The sequence below is a fragment of the Orycteropus afer genome, unplaced genomic scaffold, assembly GCF_000298275.1.
Source record: "Orycteropus afer afer isolate SDZICR_OR568_19922 unplaced genomic scaffold, OryAfe1.0 scaffold00157, whole genome shotgun sequence".
In the NCBI taxonomy this organism is placed as follows: domain Eukaryota; kingdom Metazoa; phylum Chordata; class Mammalia; order Tubulidentata; family Orycteropodidae; genus Orycteropus; species Orycteropus afer.
The window spans coordinates 6,570,102-6,594,782 of record NW_006921744.1 but is presented as its reverse complement, the minus strand read 5'-3'; the positions used below and the strand labels follow the sequence as shown (position 1 = coordinate 6,594,782).

General features: G+C 39.7%; 1 protein-coding gene across 1 annotated transcript in view; it reads left to right on the top strand.

Moving 5' to 3' along the window:
• LRCH1 (leucine rich repeats and calponin homology domain containing 1) overlaps positions 1-24,681 on the top strand; it is a 343,960-nt gene that overhangs the window by 305,426 nt on the left and 13,853 nt on the right. The window contains exons 18-19 of the mRNA XM_042781726.1: positions 8,607-8,744; positions 15,049-15,126. Of these exons, the coding sequence (XP_042637660.1) occupies positions 8,607-8,744; positions 15,049-15,126 (216 nt within the window). The remainder of the gene's footprint in view (positions 1-8,606; positions 8,745-15,048; positions 15,127-24,681) is intronic.

Genomic DNA, 24,681 nt, shown 5'->3' with positions numbered 1-24,681 from the left:
ATAGATGCAAACATCTCCAACAAAATTCTAGCCACAGTCTCCAACAACATATCAAAAAAATAATGCAGCATGACTAAAATGAGATTCATACCAGGTATGCAAGGATGGTTCAACATAGAAAAACAATCAATGTAAGAATGGCTCAACATAGAAAAAAAAAATCAATGTAAGCCGTCACATAAGTAAAATAAAGGAAAAGAACCACATGATCATATCAATCAATGCAGAAAAAGCATTTGATAAAATCCAAGACCCATTCCTGATCAGAAACTCTCAGCAAAATAGGAATAGAAGGAAAATTCTTGAACATAATAAAGGGCATATATACAAAACCAACAGCTAACCTTATTCTCATGGAGAGAAACTGAAAGCATTCCCCTTGAGTATGGGCACTAGAGAAGGATGCCCTCTGTCACCACTTCTATTCAACATTGTACTGGAAGTATTTGCTAAGCCAATAAGGCAAGAAAGGGAAATCAAAGGCATCCAAATTGTTAAGGAAGAAGTAAAACTATTCCTGTTTGCAAATGATATGATCCTATACATAGCAAGCCCAAGAGACTCAGGAAGAAAACTACTGTAACTAATTACAGGATTTAGCATAGTGGCAGGATACAAGATCAGTTGGATTCCTCTATACTGGCAAAGAGGTCTCTGAGAAGGAAATAAGGAAATCAATACCATTTATGATAGCTATCAAAAAGATGAAGTACTTGGGAATAAATTTTACCAGGAACACAAAAGACTTATACAAAGAAAACTACAAAACACTACTTCAAGAGACTATAAGAGATCTGCATAAATGGAAGAACATACCATGCTCATGGATAGGAAGACTGAACATTGTGAAAATGTAAATACTACACAAAGCAACATTCAATGCAGTCCTGATCCTGATTGTGTCAACATTGCTTAAGGACATGGAAAAACCAATCACTAATTTTATATGAAAAAGAAAGAGCCCTCAGATAAGCAAAGCACTGCTGAAGAAGAACAAAGCAGGAGATCTCATATTCCTGGATCTCAAAACCTACTATATGACCACAGTAGTCAAAACAGCCTGGTATTGGTACAATAACAGACATGTAGACCAGTGGAAGAGAATTGAGAACCCAAATTCACTGATTTATGGTCTGCTGATCTTTGACAAAAGAGCCAAAATCCATTCAATGTGGAAGATACAGTCTCTTTAACAAATGGAGCTGGCAAAACTGGATATCCATTTGCAGAAAAAAATGAAACAAGATCCACACCTCACACCATATGCAAAAAATAACTCCAGATAGATCAAAGACTTATATGTAAAACCTATGACTATAAAGTTCATCAAAGTAAAAAGAGGGGCAAAGATAGAGTCCCTAATATATGGCATTATTACCAAACGTAACTAAAAATGCACAAATAGCAGAAGATAAACTAGATGATTAGTACCTTCTGAGAATTAAATTTTTATGTGAATCAAAAGACTTCTCCAAAAGAGTTAAGAGAGAACATACAGGTTGGAAAAAAATAATCAGCAATAACGTATCTGACAGGGGACTTATTTCTAGAATGTATAGAAATCTCCAACACCTCACCACCAGAAAGTCAAACAATCCACTTGAAAAATGAGTAGAAGACACAAACAGACATGTCACCAAAGAAGATATTCAGGTGACTAACAAACACATGAAGAAATGTTTGTGATCATTAGCCATTGTTGTTGTTGTTGTGTGCCATCAAGTCAGACCCGACTCATAACGCCCCCTTCTTGGGTTTCCGAGGCAGTATCATTACGAATGTAGATTGCCCAACCTTCCTTCTGAGGAGTGGCTGGTGGGTTTGAACCACCAGCCTTCTGGTTAGCAATCAAGTGCCTTAGGTACTACGCTACCAGAGGTGCAAATCAAAACAATGAGATACCATCTGATCCCAGCAGTAATAGCAAAGTTCAACAAGACAGAAAAATAACAAATGATAGTGAGGATGTGAAGAGACTGGTACTCTTCATACACTGCTGATGGGAATGTAAAATGATACAACCACTGTGGAAATAAGTATGGAGATTCCTTAAGAAGTTGGAAATACAAATACCATTTGATCCAGCAATCCCATTACTAGGTATATAACCTAAAGAAGTGAGAGCCAGGAAACAAATGCCTACCCATGTTCATCACAGCACTGTTTACAAAAGCACAGATAGGGAAACAACCTAAGTGCCTATCAATGGAGAAATGGATAACCAAAATACATTACATACACAAAAGGGAATACTATGCAACACTAAAGAATAATGCAGAATCCACAAAACACCTCATAATGTGGATGAGCTTGGAGGACATTATGCTGAGTGAAATAAGTCAATCACAGAAAGACAAATATTGTATTAGTCCACTACTCTAAAATGTCAAGGAAAGGTTTATATATGGAAGAAAACTTTCTTTGTTGGTTTCCAGGGAGGGAAGGGGAAATTGCTAGGCAGGTAAGAGACAAGTATTGATTTGGGTGAAGGGAAAGGCAACATACCAAAAGCAAGTGACCAATACAGTAACACTAAGAAAAAGGAAGACCCAGAGAGGTACACAAGAGGTACAGACAACAAAGATAAACACTTTTACATACACAATACTGCATTATCAATAATAACAAACAATCAATGGCTGGGTACATAGGTAGACAGGATGAATGATTAGATATATCTGGGCAAAATGGAATATACCCATGTCCATATAAGTTTGGCGGGTGACATTTCTACATATGTATTTGTATGTGGTAAAAGAATATCCAAATATATAATAGAGCTAATGGGGGACAAAGTTATGATAACTTCTTAGCCACAGCCTGCCACCCTGAGGGAGTGAGTTGTTGGGCCCAGGGGCTCAGGAACATGGATGCAGGGAGCATCAAGCTCAATTGGCATGACATACTACACAAAAACATTGCTCTTCATCCTATTTTGGTGAGTAGTGATTGGAGTCTTAAAAGTCTGCAAGTGGCCATCTACGATGCATTAAATGGGTCTCTGCTCCACCAGAGCAAAGAAGAATGAAGAAAACCAAAGATGCATGGAAACAATTAGTCCAAGCAATTAATGGACCATGCAAACCTCAACCTATGTGACCCTGAGACCAGAACTAGATGGTGCCTATCACTGTCTACTACTTGAAAGAGGATTATTATAGGAGATCCTGGATAGAGTGGAAGAAAAATGTGGAACAAAGCTCAAAATTATAAAAAAAAAAAAGGTCAGGTTTACTTGTCTGATAGAGCCTGGTGAAACCCCAGAGAGTATGGCCCCTCGTCATCCTTCAGGCCTGTAATTGAACTCACTCCTGTGTCTTGCAGGCAAACAATAGGCATATAGGTTGAACAGTTACACCAGGTAAGTACACTCCTTAGAACAGTCAACCAGGGGAGATCAAAAGATTTTTGTAGCTATAGACAAAATTACTCTGAAATCTCTATGATAAGGCAAAAGAACTAGAATAGCTAAAACAATTTGGAAAAGAATAAAGTGAAAAGAATCAGTCTGATTGTAAGATTTATTATATAGCTAAGTATTTATCACAAATTCTCCACCTGGATTTACTAGTCACCAGTTCCGTTCCTTGCTCTTGAAACTAGATCCAAATTCCTTTTTGTATTTTTTTAAAGAACTGCTTTAAAATTGGCCACAGTTGTGGTACATAAAATGATACCTCAGTAAAAATGACAAATTAGAAATTGATCATTGGTGAATTTTGGCCTCTGAATAATTCTAAGAGCCCTGGTGGTTGCAATGATTATAAGGTTTGGCTGCTAATCTAAAGGTCGGCAATTTGAACCTACCAGCTGTTTGGTGGGAGAAAGATGTGGCTTCTGTAAAGAAGCTTTGGGAATCCTATCAGGCAGTTCTACTCTGTCCTGTAGGGTCACTGTGAATCAGAATCAATTCAATAGCAATGTTTGGTTTTTTTTTTTTAATTTGGAATTAGTTATTAGCAGAGAGATAGATACCTAGATCAGTGGAGTAGTACTGAAAACCTAGAACTACACCCACACAAATATGCCCAACTGAATTTGGACAAAGGTGCAAAAGCAATTCAGTAACAGTACTTTCCAGCTAATAATGCTGCAGCAACTGAACAGCCATAGGCAAAAATAATGAGCCCTGACCTAAGTCTGACACCTTATCCAAAAATTAAGTCAGAATGGATCACCAACTTAAATGTAATATACAAAACTAGAAAATAATATAGGAGAAAAATTTTCAGGATCTAGATGCTAAGCAAAGAATTCTTAGACTTGATGCAGAAAACATAATCCAAAATGGAAAAAATTGATAAGTTGAATTTCATCAAAGTTGATTTCTCTTTTTTTTTTTAGCAACTTCTGAGCCTGCTTATGTACAAACAAACATGTCATAGGGTTTAGTTTCTTGGTTTGGAGTTTTAGGGTTATGGTTACATAGGACATCCTAGGTAATTGACCTAATACTGTTTTTAATGCTTCTGTTCTACCTCCTAAGGATCTCTGGTGGTGCAGTGCCTAAGGCATTTGACTACTAACCATAAAGCTGGTGGTTCAAACCCACTAACCACTCCGTAGAAGGAAGACAGGGCAATCTACTTCTGTAAAGATTTACTGCCTCGGAAACCCAATGGGGGTTACTATAAGTCAGAATCAATTTGATGGCAGTGAGTTTGGTTTTTTGGTTATTCTGCCTCCTAGTTTGTGGCATAGTACCTGGAGTCTTAAAAGCTTGTAAGTAGCCATCCAAGATACAATCAGTCTCTATTTTCTTGAAGCAAAAGAGGAAGTAAGAGAGTGAGGAGTAGGAGAAGGAAATGGAATGTATGTCTGTTTGCCTCCATGAACAGTTGTCTCCTTTGCCTTGAGATCAGAACTGGATGGTGCCCACCTACCTTTACTGAATGTTATGATCAAAGATTCTATAGCAGAATCCTGATCAAAAGGGGGAAAATACAGAAGAGAATTTCAAATTCTCATAGAATCCAGCCTCTCTGTAGCCATTGAGGCTGGATGAACCCCTGAAACTATCACCCTAAGATAGTCATGAGACCTTAAATTTTAAACCAAAAATATCCTTTGAAATCTTCTGTAAAGAAAGCAGTGTTTTTGTTGTTGTTGGGTGCTGTTGAATTGATTCCAACTCAGCAATCCCATGTAACAAAGTAGAACTGCCCTATAGAGTTTTCTTGGTGTAATTTTTACAGAAGCATATCTCCAGTTCTGTGCTCCCACAGAGCCACAGGGTGGGTTCAAACTGCCAACCTTTCAGTTAGTAGTCAAGCTCTTCACAATTGTGCCACCAGGGCTCCTCGTAAGGTGTATTCAGATGGCAAATAAGCACATGAAATTAAAGCCATAGTGAGTTATCACTACACCTATCAGAATGACTTTTTAAAAATGGTGAAAACATCAAATGCTGTCAAGAATGCAGAAGGGTTAGACATTCATACTGTGGTAGTTAAGTTTTGTGTCAACTTGGCTAGGCCTGGTTTGAGTGGCTGCGCAGCTGGATGTAGTTACTCCCCATGATGAGACTAGTAATCAACCCCATGGTGAAATCTGCAGTAAGCAGCTGAGTAGCTGCCTTAGGAATGTGGTCTGCTTCCAGTATATAAGACAGCTTTGAGAAGGGTCTCTGAGCTTTTTGGCACATCTGGATCCTGCATTTGGCTGAGTCTTCATCTCAGTGGCCTTCCATGTTGCCTAGTGATCTTAGGATAGTTTTGGAGCTTGAGTTAGTGGCTTGCTTGTAACATCGGGACTGTGCCATTTTACTTGTCAACCTTGGGTTTGTCAGCCTCAGCAGCCAGCAGCTGTCTGAGTTAAGAGATGCCTATAGCTCCAGTAGCACAGGAGCAAGAAGCAGAGCTAAAGCCAAGGTCGAGGGGCCTTCACCCAGCCCCTAGAGCCAGCACTTTGAACTTGGACTTCTAGCCTCCTAAACTGTAGGAATAAATCCCTGTTGGTTGAAGCAACCCATTTGTGGTATTTTCTGTTAGAGCAGCACTAGAGAACCAAAACACATACATTGCTTTTGGGAATGTAAAATGTAACAGACATTCTAGAAGACATGTTACAGTTTCTTAAAAAAAAAAAAAAAGCAACTACTCTGAGACCCAAAAATTGTATTTTTGAGCATCAGGACAAAAACTGAAAACCAGAAATGGAAACTGATGTTTGCATACACACACAAAAGTACAGAAATGTTTACTCCAGCTTTACCTGTCATAGCCAAAAACTGGAAACAACCCGGATACCCTTTTACTGTGGTATTTAGATCATCTAGGTGAATCTCCAGAGACTTATGCTGAGTGAAAAAAGCCAGTTCCAAAAGGTTACATACTGTATATTTCCACTTACATGACATTCTTTTTTTTTTTTTTTAATTGTGATTTGAGGGAAAGTTTACAGAGCAAATTCATTTTCCATACAGCAGTTGATATACATTTTGTCTCATGACATTGACTGCAATTTCCCACAGTGTAACAGCTCCCCTCCCACTTCCTCCCCATAGTTACCTCTTCCCTGTGTCCTTCCCTCCCATGCACTTCTGCCCCCCTATCCCCTACGGTCTCCCTGTGCATACACTGCCCTTCTGCTCTCTCCAAGGAGTGTATCTAGCTGATGAAAATGTTCAGCCTATATGCCAGTCTTTCATTTGGCTGGAAGCCACAGGATTTAGTTCAATTCCAGACCTGAAGGGCACCTAGGGGCCATAATCTCATGGTTTTCACCAGGCTCTCTCAGACCAGCAAACCTAGTCCCTCTTTTTTTTTTTTAAATGATTTGGAGTTTTCTTCCACATTGTTCTTCCTACACAGGATCTCCTACACAGATCCCCCTCTGAGAGGTTGACAGTGGTAGCCAGGCACCATCTAGTTCTTCTGGTCTCATGGCCATATGGGCTGAGGATCGCATGGTCTGTCAGTGCCTTGGACTAATTGTTTCCATGTGTCTTTGGTTTTCTTCATTATTCTCTGCTCTGGACAAGGAGAGACCCATCATTGCATCTAGATGGCTGCTTGCAAGCTTTTAAGATCCCAGTCACTACTTACCAAAGTAGGATGTGGATTAATGTTTTTGTGTAGTATGTTATGCCAATTGAGCTTGATGTGCCCTGTGATCTGAGCCCACAGGTCCAACTATTTCCTCCAGGTAGCTGGCTGTGGCCAAGAAGTCACCACAACCTTGTCCCTTGTCAACTTTCTATATATTAGTATATATAGAAAGTATACATTCTTACAAAATATACGGATACATTTGTAGAAACACCATCCGTCAACCCTGTACATGGTCCTGGGCACACTCCACCCTGCCTAGACATATCTGATTGTTCAGCCTGTCCACTCATCTATCCACCCTAGATTAGTGTTTGCCTTCACTGACAACACTGTGCTGTACATGCAAAAGGGTTCATCTTTGTTGTCTGTATCTCCATGTACCTCTCTATGTCTCCCTCTTCCTCAATGCCACTGTGTTGATCACTCACATTCCCTTCACCCAAATCAATACTTGTCTCCATCTATCTAGCAATGTTCCCTTCTCTCCCCTCCCACCCCTGGTAACCAGCAAAGAAAGTTTCATTCTGTATCTAAACCTTTCCTTGACTTTTCACAATAGTAGAGTAATACAATATTTGTTCTTCTGTGATTGACTTATTTCACTCAGCATAATGTCCTGCAAGTTATATGACATTCTTGATGTCACAAAATTATAGAAATAGAGATCAGTGGTTGAGGGGGTGGGGGCAGGAGGCATTTGTCACTATAAAAGGGCTATGAAGATCCTTGTAGTGATGGAAATGTTTAGTATCTTGACTGTAACAATGCCAGTATCTGGTTCTGATATTGCACTGGGGTATGAACAGTTAATGCACTTACTTGACATAATGTTCGAAGTTGGAGTCTACTCAGAGGCATCTCAGAAGAAAGGGTATGCAATATCCTTCTGAAAAGCCAGCCATTGAACAGTCTGTAGAGCACAGTGCTGCTCTGATGCACCCGCTCGCATGAATCAGAATTAACTCAACAGTAACTGGTTTACAGCTGGTATATAGATCTACAGTTATCTCCAATGAAAAAGTTTAAGAAAGGGGAACAAATAAATAAATGTCTGAACTAAAACACAGTCTAACACAAAAGCATCCCTTCGACCTTACTCTGCTCTTTACTGTCTGAACTGGTCATATTTGGTTTTCATTTGTCAGTTCATTCTGTTTTTACATTTTATAGCCAAGACTAAGAGGTTGAGCAATCTACTTCTGTAGTGATACCTCCTCGGAAACCCAAGGAGGGGTCACTATGAGTCAGGTCCGACTCAACAGCACATAACAACAAAGAAATCTTGAACCCTATCAATTATTCCATTATTGCTTTCATTCTATTAATAAAACATTTTAGATCTAAGTGAATTTCCTTTTATACTGAGGGAATTTTACTTTAAAATATTTTGAAAAGATGTAAATAGTGTTCAGTGTTTTCTGGATGTACTTACACTTTTTCCTTCATAATGAAGTCCATGTCTAAGTTCACAAAAACCTTTAACTACATTTTACCTCAGTTGTCTCAGGTGATGAAAGCTGCTCACCACAGGCTTCTTTCTGATTACTCCACCAGAGCATTGAGATGAGACTCAAGGTCAGCCTGCATGAGGACCTCGGGGCAGCACTCATGGACGGAGTAGTCCTCTGCCATCTAGTCAACCACATCCGCCCACGGTCTGTCGCAAGCATCCATGTCCCCTCACCAGCAGTTGTAAGTAACACCATAGAGGGAAACTAACTTTTACATGGAGCATACTCTGGTTAATGGATGCCACTGGGATTACCAGGGCCCTGCTCAGATCCTTTCTACCATATGCCTCAAACAACTAGAAAAACAGAATAGAAACTGGTCTGAATGAGACAACAAACCAGCTTTTCACTGTGGGAAGGGAGAATATGTTGAAATAATTACATTAAGAAGAGAAGAAGAATTTCTTTTGAGGGAAATGCAAATCACTTTCACATTACAGTGCTAACTTTAAAACTGTGGGAACATAAAGACTTCTTTCTCATATGGTTCTATCAACAGTTAAAAGTCATCTTTTCAGAAAGGGCTTTCTGGTTGTTAACTTCTCTGCCAAATATAATCTCTTTCCGTTACTCATTATTTGGGGTTTTAGAATAGCCCTGAAAAGATGTGGATTTTATTGAAAATATCATTAATAATGCGTGAAGCCAGAGGTCAATCAGCCAATCATTAATGTAGCAATTCCTTGACTACCCTACTCACTGTGCAGAAGGATATGTTGGAGATACTGGGGAGTGTAGTTAGGTTGTGTGTCTCCTTGGCTGGGCCATGATTTTGAGTGGCATGGCAGCTGGATGTGCTTCTTCCACATGAGATTGGATGTGGTGTAATCACTTCCGTGGTGGAATCTGCTGTGAGCAGTTAATCAGTTGAAGGAGAGTTGTATTTAGGGTGTGGCCTGATTCCAGTATATATAGAAAGGATCCTGCATTTGGTTCAGTCCTCACCTCTAGTTCCTGGACTTGAACCAGTAGCCTGCTGTGCTGCCTGTTGATCTTGGGATTGTTCCATTTTACCTGATGATCTTGGGTTTGTCAGCCTCAGCAGCCAGCAGCAGCATGAGTCAGGAGAAGCCTCCAGCTTGCTCCAGTGGGCCTGGAAGGCAAAGCTTAAACCCAAAGTCAGGGGGCCTCCACCCATCCTGTAGAGCCAACACTCTGAAGTCAGACTTCTAGCCTAATTTTCTCCTAGAGCCAGCACTATGAATTCAGACTTGCAGCCTTCTAAACTGTAAGAAAATAAATTTATGTTTGTTAAAGTCATCCACTTGTGATATTTCTGTTATAGCAGCATTGGAGAACTAAGACAGGGAGACAGTGGAACAACTGAAAATGACAGAGACTCTGCTGCAACCCTCACCATTCTCATCTCTTCTGTTGTTGTTCCTATTTCCTCTGTAAAAACCAAAACCAAAGTCACTGCCGTTGAGATGAATCTGATGCATAGTGACCCGATAGGACTGAATAGAACTGCCTCACAGGTTTTCCAAAGCCATACATCTTTATAGAAGCATACTGCCTCATCTTTCTCCTTTCAGTTAGCAGACAAGCACTTAAGCACACCACCCTAAGACACTACCCAGAGGGATACTTTTCCTTCATATCACAGAGCATGTCGGGAGCCAAATGAAGGCTAGATTCTGTTTTATGGTAGTTTAGGTAAGGATGGGAGAATCAGGGATAAGCTGGTCTTTGACACACATGTAGGCTTTAGACATGTGGAGAAGAGTGAGAGAATCACTAGCCACACAATTTATTTGTTAGGAGAGACAGAGGAATTTAGGGGTTAAGAATGTAGGCTCCGTACACCATCCAGTCTGCAGCCTATACAACAATGAGACCAGAAGAACTAGATGGTGGCTGGCTACCGCTGTCATCCACTTGGAAGGGGATCTATGTAGGAGATCCTTGATAGAGAGGGAGAACAATGTGGAACAAAACTCAAAATCATTTGGAGAAAAAAAAAAGGTGGGGACCAGGTTTGCTGGTCCGATAGAGCCTGGTGGAACCACTGAGACTATGGCCCCTTGCTGCCCTTCAGGTCTGGAATTGAACCCTTGCCTGTGGTTTCCAGCCAAGCAAAATACAGGCATATGAGTTGAACATTTACCTCAAGTAGATACACTTCTTGGAGAGAACAATCATGGGAGAAAGAAGGGCTGCTTATGCACAGGGAGACAGCTCAGGGGGCAGGAGTGTATGGAGGGATGGACACTGGGAAGAGGTAACTATGGCGAGGAAGTGAGAGGGGAGCTGTTGCATTGTGGTAAACTGTGGTCAATGACATGAGACAAAGTATATGTGAACTGCTGTATGGAAAGTGAGTTTGCTCTGTAAATCTTCACCCAAATGACAATTAAAAAAAAAAAAAAAAAAAAGAATGTAGTCTCCAGAGTTAAGTGGCTTGGATTGAAATCTCATGTATTTATAAACTGTATGACCTCGGGCAGGTTACTGAACCTCTCTTTAACATAATTTGCCCTTCTCTGTACTAATAATAATCTTGTCGGGATTAAAGAGGTATTACCTATAAAGCTCCTGGCACAGTGCTTGGCATATTAACACATACATGAATGTCAGCCATTACTGTGATTGCTGATTATCTAATAGATTTTCAGAATTCAGAGCTCCAGATATCAAGGAGGAGTCCCTGGGTGGTAGAAACGGTTAATGTACTCAGCTGCTGACCGCAGGCTGGAGGTCAGAATCCACCGACAGGTGCCTCAGACGTAAGGCCTGGTGAACTACTTCTGAAGAATGAACTACTGAAAATGCTATGAAGCACATGTCTACTGTGACACACATGGGGTCACCATGATTGACTCTATGGCAACTTATTATTCAAGGTCCAACATGTATAAAATACCAGTGGAAGCCTGTTGGAGGCCTCTCTGCACTTCCCTCCCTCCAGGAAAGCTTCACAGTCTTTATTGTCCTAGTTTTTTTCTCTAGGAAGTAGAAAAATGAACTGATGATCCCATTTAAACTCTCAGATTCTTTTCTATGCTATCAAATGTATATTTTTCTTTTGAATTGTTTGACCATAAATCTCCAGCAGCCTTATCTAGTAGATTCTGGTCCACAATCCAATGTGAAACGTTTGAGTACTTTTTACAAATGAGGTGTCCAAACTGCTACAAAGTTGTTCTAAGCTATGTGCCAATTTCTCATTTAATTAATTTTTCCCAGATTAAGAGAAACTATAGACTTATATGCCTCCAATTGTCATTACGCAGAATCTAAAAGATGTTATGAATCATGTTATCTATACACATTTGAATATTTTATTCTTCGGGGAAAATGCTGCATTCTTTTAAAGTGTTTTGTTTTGTATTTTAATAAAATCTTTAAATTTTGAAAAATAATGAGGAAAATGCTCATTGGAGAAAAAGAGATGTAGAAGAAAAATAAACTGTCCTTCATTCCACCAACCAAAAATAACCATTGATAGCATTGTGATTTCTTTAACATATTTTCCACATTGAAGTTGTGTTTTAATTGTTAGCTGCTTTTTATACACTATATATTCTGTGTATCTACTATACGCAATCTACCATAAATATGTATATATATCCCTGGGTGGTGTAAGCGGTTAGTACACTTCACTGCTAACCAAAAGGTTAGGAGTTCAAGTCCACCCAGGAGGAGAAAAATCGGCCATTGAAAATTGTATGGAACACAGCTCTACCCTGCACACGTGGGGTCACCATGAGTCAGAGTCATCTTGAAGACAACTTTCTTTTAAGGCTGGATTTGATGCTTTTCCTTACATATCTTTCTTGTAGCATCCCCATCACCGTTAAGATTTTGTTAATGTTCTAATCTAGACTAGAGCTAAGTGAGGACAAGGATTGTGTCTTCCTATCGCACAGTGGTATCCATAGCACTGAGTATGTGAACACCCTTATAAGAAATAGGATTGTATCTACACTATCAGCGTTAGGTGGAAGTGTCCTTTCTATATGTATTATTGCTGACATCGAACATTGTACTTTTTTGTTTGTGGAACTAATGTTGCCCATTTTTTGCCAATCTGTAGGAATATAGTGATGAACAGAATCACTCTTGTCAATATGCTGAGAGACTGTTCCTAAGAAAAATGAATTTGTCAGTATTTTACAATTTGATAAGCAAAACATTAGCATCTTGATTCTGTATAATTTTTGATTCTTTGACCAATGGTGAGGTCAAGGGTTAAAGTCATTGCATTTGTAGCAATTATTTTTCTAACCAAAACTAGGAAATGCTCTTAGAATGGACCTTTACTCAGTTCCAATTATGGTGAATTTTCTTTTATGTAGCTTGAAACACTTTTCATTGACTTCTGTTGTTGGCGTAAGTATTTTGATTGTTGTTGGTCACCTCAGAAGTTTAGAGCAAAAAAAACCAAGAAACAACAGACAAACCAAACCCACTGCTGTTAAGTCCACCATGACTTGAAGCAACTTGTAGAAAAGAATTTAACTGCTCCATAAGGTTTCCAAGGCAATGATCTTTATGGAAGCAGACTACAACATCTTTCTCCTGCAAAGTGGTGATGGATTCCAATCACTCACCTTTTGGTTAGCAGTAGAGTGGTTTACCACTACACCACCAGAGCTCCTTAGTTTCAGAGCCACCCCAGAAAAACCAAACCCATTGCCATTGAGTCCTTTCCAACTATAGAGACTCTATAGGACAGAGTAGAACTGCCCCACAGGGTTTCCAAGGCTGTAAATATTATGGAAGCAGGCTGCCACATCTTTATCCTATGGAGCGTCTGATAGGTTTGAACTGCTGACCTTTCAGTTATCAGCTTAACTGCTTAACCACTTTGCAACCAGGGCTCTTTAATTTCACAGCAGACTTTCTTAAATTGTAAATAGATAAAGGAAGATAATGGTTACAGAAGTTCACAGAGACAAATGCTAGGGTCTCTGTATGATGAAATACCTATACCTCTCCTGTCTGCTAGGTCTGGGACCTATTCTGTTATGCCCATTGCATTGCCTGTGTCTCTGCCTTCTTCTGTTTGTGGGAGGCTTTAATGCCACGGCCCAGTGGTTTTAACCTAAGACAAACCACCCAAGCATTTCTTGTCACATCTCTGTAGGGCTCATGTTGAGGGACATACTTTCCTTTCTATACAATCCTTTCTAAACTATCTATACTATCCTTTCTAAACAAAAATAATTTTTGTTTAGCCTCCAAACTAAATTGTTCTACATGGCACCAGGTTTTGAGGGGGCAGGGGAGGCAGTCTTTTCTTTTTTTTTTTTTTTTTTTTTTTTTTTTTTTTTTTTTAGTAAATGCTGTGTGGATTTAGTTTTTATGATGATTAGTTTGGACCGTGAAAAGATGGAATGAGTGCCATGTCACTTGCCCCTGACTAGATCCACCTTGATAAATCATTTCTCCTGCACCAAGACCATTAGAATCAGTCATACCTTCTCTTTTAAGGGAACTAATAATGGCATTTGACTGCTAGCCAGAAGGCTGGCTGATGGTTCAAACCCACCAGCCACTCCTCAGAAGGAAGATTGGGCAATCTACTTCCATAGTGATACCACTTCGGAAACCCAAGGAGGGGTCGCTATGAGTAGCATCCAACTTGACGGCAATGAGTTTGGTTTGAGTTTAATAATGGGATATTAAAATTTAACAGTAAAAGATCTAAAAGTTATCATGTAAAAATTAAAACTTATGAACTAAATGCATTTCTTATGTATCCCACATCTTAGAGGTCAAACATAGCCAGAGTAAGCTCGGTTTTGAGACTCTCTTAATCAGTGCTGTGTACGTTGATGTTGCCTTTTTCTAATTAAATCCATTGCTCTGGTGGGGAGAAGATGAGCCTGGTAAATTTTACTCTTTTCCTACATAGGGGCCATTCGTATTTCATTGGTTGAATTCTTACCTTCCATGCAGGGAGACCTGGGTTCAGTTCCCAGCCAGTGCATCATCTATCACTGGAGGCTTGCATTTGCTATGATGCTGAACAGATTTCAGTGGTGCTTCTAAATCTAGACAGATTGAGAAGAAAGGACTGGCAATCTACTTTTGAAAATCAGCCAGTGAAGTCCCTGTTTCTCTTAACAGTCTGACCTGCGGTTGATCAGGCAGCATTTTGTTCCGTTTTCATGAGTCAGGGACCAACTCGACAGCTAGTAACAATAACTTAGAAACACATGCATATGAATGGGAAAAGATGATTGTGGTATAGTTTTAGGGGAACCCAAAGCAAGTTACACAGCAGTGTGATCCTATTTTAAAAAGTGAGCATATGTACAATACCAGGAAGGATATAATTCAAAATATTAACTACTCTTTATCTCTAGGTGGAAGTTTCTGGATAATATTTTATTTTCTTCTATTTTCATATGTATTATTTTCTTTTTCTCCAGTACTCATGTATTACTTATGCCATGTAGAATGTTTAAAATGTAACCTCTTATTAATAGAGTGTCTACATTAATAATACATTATTTTTTTTGTTTTTGTGTTTATAGCCCAAACTTAGCATGGCCAAATGCAGAAGAAATGTGGAAAACTTTTTGGAAGCATGCCGGAAACTAGGAGTCCCAGAGGTAACATCAAAATTAGTCCAAATACCAGTGTTTTAGTAAACATTTTATTATATGTGTTTGAGCCATTGAGGAGACAAACAGTTTGTTGTATATTCTTTTTAGTCTGAACCTTTCTTGGGGAATAATATTCAATGTTATGGATAGTTTAGTTTAAATTGTTTCTATTGCAGTGAAATTAAAGTGACTTTGACTAAATTCAAATCTGAGAAAACTGAAAAGATAATTTCTTTAAAGTTTTGGAATAAATGTGAAATTCCAAACTTGGGGGTGGGGGGGACTTGATCAGCTTGATTCTCTATTCTAAGAGCAGAAGTTGGAGGAGGCTACAGTGAGCCTTCTGTTGAATTCTATTGGGTGGAATTTGGATCTGATGGTTCTGCTTATCCCAAGCAAGGCAGATCTGTAATTGACTACCAATTGGTTGCTTTTCATTCCCTATAATTGTATTGGGATTTGTGGATCAAACTACAGCAGCACTAAAATTATTATAATTATTGTCATTATCATCATCAGTAATCACCATGAATAAAAGTAATGTTTGTGTGTTGCTTTACAGTTTGTTAACTATTCATACTGACATTTTCTCCTTTAGCCTGCTAGAATTGCCCAGCTTGCAATTCTCTAAATCCAGCCCAACTCTAAAGTTTGAAACTTTTCCGTTCTCCTAGGCTCAGCTTCAGCTTCAGCCTCAGCCAAAGGGCAGATCTGGGGTTTTTCAAAGACTTTACTATTAGAACTACAGAGTGATTTCTTAGTGAGGCATGAGCCAATCTCTCAGATTCTGGAGTAGCAATGGAAGTTGAGAAGTTTACCATCACTGCAATAGATAGAAACAAGCCAAGTTATATTTCCTAGGATTTATTTTTATCTTTCTTAATGTCCCAGGGATAAAGTAACTAAATATCTATCCTGACATACTATTTTTGAGCACATGAAAGAATTATTTCTTATAAAAGTTATTTATTAAAATTGAGGAAGACCTTTTCCCCTCTCTCCCTCTATTTCTCCTTCCTTCCTTCTAATTTTCCCCCTTTAAGCTTGGTGGGATTGGAAGGAGAGTTGGTGGTAGCCTTCTCATTTTATTTAAGGAAAAGGAGAGAATTATTAAAGCACCTTTAATTCAGAATTGTATCAATAAAGAGTATTATACAAATCAGTTTTTTAAAAAGATTAATTTTTATATAATAGACTAAATGTCTCTGTGAGCAGTGTTGCTTTCCAGTGTTAATCTGTGTTGCTATAATGTATATGTACATTTTAGTATTGCATATACATTCTTGGCTTCAAATATATGTTAAAATACTTATATACATACTCTTTTAGTAATATGATTCTGTTACAGACTAATCGTCTTCCCATGTGTGATTCCAACTGTCATACCAAGTTTCAGATGATAATTTATTTGTTTCTATGCCAGAACACACTGTTATATTAAGACCTATTCCCCTATGACTTTTTTTTATTTTAACTCAGCAATGTTGTTTTGGCTTAGAGTGATATGAAATGAAATGGAAGTGCCCTTAGCCATTTACTCTCAGTAAATACTGGTAATTATAATTTCCTTTTAAAGTAGAAGAAAAGGAAATTGAATTACCATGAAAATACAGAGAAAAACTTACAATAATTTCTGACTGCGTAGAACTAACAGGCAACTCATAATTCCTGAGAAGATTGAATTACTGGGAGGAAATGACCATTTTTGCCAGTGTCTCCCTTTACTGTGCTTAGTAAGAAAAGCATCACATGGGATGATTTGGAAGTCTTGAGGTGATTTTCCACTTTGTATTACATGTATCTCCTGGTGGATAAAATTCAGCAACATCTACCTACCTAGTCACTAGAGTTGACATGAATTACATTGCAACTAGAAAAAGTTCTGCTGGTTACTTAGCAACTGAACTTTTTTAATGAGCTATGTCAGAGTAAGTAAAACCCACTGCCATGCAATCGATTCCGACTCATAGTGACCCTATAGAACAGAGTAGAACTGCCCCAGAGTTTCAAAGGCTATAATTTTTTTTTTTTCCAATTGTGATTTGGGTGAAAGTTTACAGAGCAAATCACTCTCCATACAGCAGTTTACACACACGTTGTCTCATGACATTGATTACAATTAACCCCAATGCAACAGCTTCTCTCCCACTTCCTCCCAATAGTTACCTCTTCCCTGTATCCATGCCTCCATGCACTCCTGCCCCCTGAGCTGTTTCCCTGTGCATAAACAGCCCTTCTTTCTCCCATGATTGTTCTCTCCAAGGAGTGTATCTACCTCAGGTAACTGTTCAACTCATATGCCTGTCTTTTGTTTGGCTGGAAGCCACAGATGTGGGTTCAATTCTAGACCTGAAGGGCAGCGAGGGGCCATAGTCTCAGTGGTTCCACCAGGCTCTATCAGACCGGCAAACCTGGTCCCTCCCCATTTTTTCCCCCAAATGATTTTGAATTTTGTTCTACATTGATCTCCCTCTCTATCCAGGATCTCCTATGTAGATCCCTCTCCAAGTGGTTGACAGTGGTAGCCAGGCACCATCTAGTTACTCTGGTCTCATAGTCGAATAGGCTGAGGATCTCATGGTGTACCAGTCACAAGGACTAATTGTTTCCATGAATCTTTGGTTTTCTTCATTCTTTGTTCTGGACAAGGAGAGGCCCATCATTGCATCTAGATGGCTGCTTGCAACAAAGGCTATAATCTTTACAGAAGCAGACTGCCACATCTTTCTCATGCAGAGCAGATGGTGGGTTCGAACTGCTGACCTTTCAGTTAGCAGCTAAGCTCTTTAACCACTGAATTACCATGGAAAACCAGAAACTGCAATTGGAAGGCAATTAGCAAATCTCCCTTTATATCCAAAGTAGCATGTGTTCATCTCACAGAATATATGAGGACACGGTTTCACCTAGCCAACAGTACTGTGTTGGGAGCTCCCATTATCTTTTCCCCCTTCAATGTTTGTATTTCTTTCACTGTGTAAGAGGATTAATGGTTTGAATGTATGTGTGCCACACTATAATTGATGATTTTTACTGAAAAGATAATATTATCCCAAGTTCACTTGCTGATATTATCGACCTGTATTTAGACATTTAAAAAGACTGGTACCTGAAAAATAGATGGTTTAGATCATTGGTTCTTATTTGAATCCAACTTAATATTTGTGTAACAAAATATGTATTGATTGCTCAACAGTTAATTCAATTTTCAACTCAATTCCAATTTACACATTTTTCATTTTTCATTCTCCATCCATAACTTGTCCACACACAAACACACACACAAACTACAGAGATCTTGAGGTCTGTATTTTATAAGCTAAGTATCTAGAGGTTGAAAAGTCATGCTCTTCCCTGAACCTAAATTTATTGCCCTTTTTAAAGAATCACAGTTTGAAACTGCAAGCCACAGGCAGGCTCACCAGTGTATCATTTCGTCAGGTCCATATGGATGGAATGCAGTAGCTGAGCAGATTTAGTTGAATTAATGCATATAAAATACTACGTTTTATTTAGAAACCTCCAGGAACACAGTCATAGCTCTTTGCCCCGAGGTTGATCAAGTTCCATGAGAAATTTTACTGTATGGTTCAGTACCTAGAAACGTTCTGTGATTTGTTGATATCCAAGAACTGTGTCTATGCTGAGTGTGGAAATAACACCTAATTTCACAGAATGGATAGTAGAGGCTGGTGGTATTTTAAGTCCCTTTCTTACAGTGAGTTAAGGGAGAATGATGCTGGTGTGGCTCATCCATAAACTTGGCTTATTTGAGTTGGCTGCACTCAGAATTGTGGGCAGTGCTAGCAGCCCAGTTTATCGTCAACAGTTAGAGCACAGACAGGTAAGGCAACTACAGACCTCTGCCTGTTGTTTGTGAAATGTGTAGAGGACTAGATCTACATCACTGGCTCTTAGACCAGAATACAGATAGGACCTGGATCGTAGACTCCACTGACAGAAAGGAGGTGATGTCAAGGAAAGTTATGGTGACAGGGGTCTGGAGAAATCTTGATAGAGTAGAAAGCAGTTGCCATGGAGTCAGCTCCCACTTGTGGCCACGCCATGTGTGTCAGAGAACTGTGCTTCATGGGTTTTTGATGTCTGACTTTCTTGAACTAGATTGCCAGGCCTTTGTTCTGAGGCCCCTCTGCATGGACTTGAACTTCCAACCTTTCGATTAACAGATGAGCATGTTAACATCTCTGTACCACCCAGGTGCAGAGTGACAGGAGGGCATATCAGCCATCAAGTGCTTCTAGGTGAAAGTGGGGGTTCGTTAATTAGAATATTAATGAAAGGTCCTTAAAAATGACACAAAAATAGCTCTTTAAATAAAATAAAGTTTCATTTTTGGTATGTTGTTAGGTGCCATGGAGTCAGCTATGACTCATAGTGACCCTGTGTACAACAGAATGAAACACTGCCCAGTCCTGCACCATCCTCACAATCCTTGCTATGCTGGAGCCCATCATTGCAGCCACTGTGTCAGTCTGTCTCATTGAGGGTCTTCCTCTTTTTCAGTGACCCTCTGCTTTACCAAGCATAATATCCTTCTCCAGGGACTGGTCCCTTCGGACAGCATGACCAAAGTACGAGAGATGAAATCTGGCCATTCTCACCTCTAAGCAGCATTCTGGCTATACTTCTTCAAGGACAGATCTGTTCGTGCTTCTGGCAGTCCATGGTACCTTCAGTATTCTTCACCAACACCACAACTCAAAACCACCAGTTCTTCTTCAGTCTTTCTTGTTCATTGTCCGGCTTTCACACACTTATGAGGTGATTGAAAATACCATGGCTTGGGTTAGGCACAACTTACTTTTCAAAGTGACATCTTGGCTCTTTAACACTTTACAGAATGGTCTTTTGCAGCAGATTTACCCAGTGCGATATGATGTCTGATTTCTTGACTGTTGCTACCATGGGTGTAGATAGTGGATCCAAGTAAAATGAAATCCCTGACAACTTCAATTTGTTTCTCCATTTACCATAGTGTTGTTTATTGGTCCAGTTGTGAAGATTTTTGTTTTCTTTATGTTGAGATGTAATCCATATTAAAGACTCTAGCCTTTGATCTTCATTAGTAAGTGCTTCAAGTCATCTTCACAATCAGCAAGCAAGGTTGTGTCTTCGGCATATCACAGGTTGTTAATGGAGTCTTCCTCCAATCCTGATGCCATGATATTCTTCATATAGTCCAGCTTCTCGGATTATTTGCTCAGCATACAGATTGAATAAGTACAGTGAAATGATACAACCTGACACACATTCTTCCTGATTTTAAACCATGCAGTATCCCCTTGTTCTGTTCAAATGACTGCCTCTTGGTCTGTGTACTGGTTCCTATGAGTACAATTAAATGTTTGAAATTCCCTTTCTTCCCAATGTTATCCATAATTTGTTGTGATCCACAGAATTGCATGCCTTTACATACTCAATAAATTATAGGTAAACATCTTTCTGGTATTCTTTGCTTTAGCCAAGATCCGTCTGACATCAGCAATGATATCTTTTGTCCCATATCCTTTTCTGAATCTGGCTTGAATTTATGGAAGTTTCCTGTCAATATAATGTTGCAAATGTTTTTGAATTATCTTTAGCAAAATTTTACTTGTATGATATTAATGACACTGTTCGATAATTTTCCCATTTTGTTGGATCACCTGTCTTTGGAATGGGCACAAATATGGATCTCTTCCTATTTTTGATATACCGATTTAAAAAAAAAAAAAAAAGGAAATCACTACCATCGAGTCCATTCTGAGTCAAAGCAAAGCAACCCCCGTTGGGTTTCTGAAGCAGTAAATCTTTATGGGAGTACATTGCCCAGTCTTCCTTCTGCAGAGTGGCTGATGGGTTTGAACCACCAACCTTCTGGTTAGCAGTCAAATGCCTTAGGCACTATGCCACCAGATATGCCACCAGAGCTCCTTATTTTTGGTATACAAAAAAAAAAAAAAAATTCACTGCCGTGGAGTGGGTCCCGACTCATAGCAACCCCTCCTTGGGTTTCCGAGGCGGTATCTCTGCGGAAGTAGGTTGCCCAGTCTTCCTTCCGAGGAATGGCTGGTGCGTATTTTTGGTATAGGGGATATTGTTTTTTCAGATAGTCATTTCATTGTGAGTCATTTTCCTTCCTGCTGCCCATTCAAGAGACTTCAGGATCTTTCCCTCTCTGTTTGCACTCAGTTCCTCAAGTAAAGTGATAACAAATTGAGTGAACCCTGGAAAAAGAAAAGTGAATGTGAGAGAAGGTATGTGAGCAAAGCAAGGGAATAGACAGAATGCTGGGATGGCCAGAGTGCTATTAATTGGAGCCCTTGTGTGGTGTAAATGGTTAATGCACTGACTTACTAACTGAAAGGTGGGTGGTTCAAGTCCACGCATAGGTGCCTTGGGAGAAAGGCCTAATGATCTACTACTGAAACATCAACCATTGGAAACCCTGTGGAGCCCAGTTCTACTCTGACACACTGGGGTCACCATGAGTCAGAGTCTCCCCTATGGCAACTGGTACTGGTTGTTGTCATTAGTTGTCATCACGTCAGTTCTGATTCATGGTGACCCCACGTGTGCAGAGTAGAAGTGCTCCATAGAATTTTCAAGGCTGTGACCTTTCAAAAGCAGATCTCCAGGCCTGTTTTCCATGGCCCCTCTAGGTAAGTTTGAATCGCCAACCTTTCAGCTAGTAGTTGAGTGCTAGAATATTTTTTGCCACCCAGGGACTCCCTAGTTCTGGTACTGGTGTGCTATTAACTAGTTCCATGCCCTGACACAAACTACTAAAACCTCAGTCATTAGCTTTTACTCAGGTCTTCTTATCATAACATCATTTCTAATGTTCACTGTTGAGAATTGGAGGTAAATATTTTATTCCATTGTATGAGGAAACTGAGGTCCGGAGAGATATAATAATTTCCTAAGTGTGTGTACAGAGCTGATACATAGCAGAGGTGGCAGATTGAACCCAAGCCCACCAGAATCAAGATGCCAGCCTCTTTCTGACCAAGTCCCCTCCTCTGCAAACCACAGATGTTGGGCTTGAGCAGTGAACTTGAACCATATTCTTCACAGCCCTGTGTTTTTTAAATGGCCTGCACAGGGCGTGCGGGAAAGCGAGGTGGGGAGGCTACCGGTCACTCCCACCCCCTTGCTTCAGTCGAAGCAGTGTCTCTTTTGCCTATGGCATATATTGGATTTTCAGATAAGATTTCTTTTCGGGGGAAAAGTATTCTGTTGCTAACCAAGGAGTCCTTAGGTGTTTCAAATAGTTAATACGCTCAGCAGCTAACTGAAAAGTTGGAGGAAGAAAGGTCTGGCTTTCTACTTCTGAAAAATCAGCTATTGGAAATCCTTTGGAGTGCAGCTTTACTCTTGATGATCCTGGAGTTGCCATGAGTCCAAATCGACTCAATGGACAACAGTGGTTGTTTGTTTTTCCTTTTTTTTTTTGGCTAAACCTTGTTTGAAAATTACTACACCCTAAGGTTTCTTTGACCTCTAATCGTCTCTGAAAGCTGAGCCAGGTCCTACAAATCCACAGTTGATTTCCTGCCTCAACAGTTGCTTCGCTTCAGTAGGATTATCACAAGGTCACCCATTATGATTCCCTGAAAAATATGGGGAGAAGGTGATGTTGCCTGACTTCCTCCCAAAGCACCTTCTGGTAGTAGATGTGGGCTGGTTGGACTATGCAGCTGTCTCAATTTGGTCTGAAAACAGGATATATTCTTTCTGTCACCTATGAATCTCACACAAATTAAGCTGTGGTAAACTGGATATATTGAGGCTCTTATGTCTTGTGTTGGTCAGCCTGACCTATTCCTGGCCTCTGGACTCTTAAGTGAAGGACTCATGTTTGGCAGTTGCAGGTTTCCACATTTGTCCAGTTTAGGACTATTTCTCAGTTCTTATTAATCAGGTCAAAAGAGAACTCTGGTTGTTGAAGCATGGGAAACAATTGTTTATATAAGTTCACTAGGGAAAGTTTTATACTTGATTTTAAATAAGTTTGACCTCAAACCTCTGTAAGTAGCATACTTGTCTGCTACAATGGTTTAGCCTATCTTAGATGGAGAGGGAACTTAGAGTTGAAACCCTGCGTGTTCATTATTGTCTATAGAGACAATTCGAGGAGAAGATTGAAGTCGGCAACTAGGTGGCGGTAGAGAATTTGGTGGTCTGGGGCCCTGGACCAGAATTCATTTGAGGACTCTCAGATGTATAAGGTTCTATAGTATTTGCTGTTCCTCAGTTTCTGTATCTACCAAATGGAGTTAAAACAGAAAATCCTAAAATATATTCCGGGGTCTCTGGGTGGCACAAACTGTTAATGCTCTCTGCAGCTACCCGAAAGATCCACGGTCCAAGGCCACCCAGCGGCTGAAAACTCTATGGAGCACAGTTCTACTCTGACATGTGTGGGGTTGCATGAGTTGGAGTCGACTCAGTGGCAGCTGGTAAAGTGCATTCACATTCTGACAGTGATGGTGTGATGTAAGGGCAGTCGTGGTTGAGGTACTCTTCTTTTCAGTACCTTCCATGTTTGCATTCTGTTGTGGTTTATAACAGGATCCTTAAATTGGAAATAACAGTAATAACTTTCTACGTCATACTTCTTGTGAGGGTGCATGAAATTATACATACGTACGTGATCTGAATTTTTTTTATTGAAAGGCATTCTGTAAACTGAAGCTACTATTTTTTATCTTAAAAATAGAACCAGTGAGTTCCTTATCCTCTTTGAGCCTTATACCTCTTTTTTGCCCCCAGATCAGTAGCTTCAGTATCACTTTAAAATACACTAATGAATATTTTTTGCAGGTTTAGGTCTTATTACAAAATTTCTCTTAATTTCCATTTATAATGGCTCACTTTAAACTGATTAAACATAGGTGGAGACTGACACATTTATTATTTTATTAACATCAACTTTGTGATCCATAATATATGAAAATTAGCCAAATTCTAGTTTGGGACACTGGTCACGTCTCTTAAAATCTCCTAAAATGTGTACTATTGATGTAAGCATCCTTTCAACGTGGGTGCCTCCTGGGGGCTGGGGTCCCTCGGCCAATGACCTAACAGCCTTCCTATAGGCATGGTTGAGAATAAATCATTTTAGAAGTAGCATTTTCCAAAACTTTGAAATTAAGTTTCTAGATAAATTTGCTTTCCAATGTTAGGGTTATTCTCTTAAGTGTACAAAATTGGCAATTAGTTCTCTTGTATTTGGAAGTGACTCTGGAAATCTCTCCCCACAACTCACCTCTCCACCCCAAATAACACTTGGTCAGTGAATTGTTGTTGTTGGGTGTCCTGGAATGAATTTCAACTCTAGTCCCAGGCAGCAGAGTGGAACTGCCCCATAAGGTTTTCTTGGCAGTAATCTTTATGGAAGCAGATTGCCAGATCTTTCTCCTGTGGAGCCACTGGCTGGGTTCACCACTTCTGGTTAGCAGCCGAGCACTTAACTATTGTGCCACTAAGGATCCTTGGTAAATAAATTAGGGCTTTACATTTTTCAAGCTGACCATGTGACCATGAACATTCCTGTTC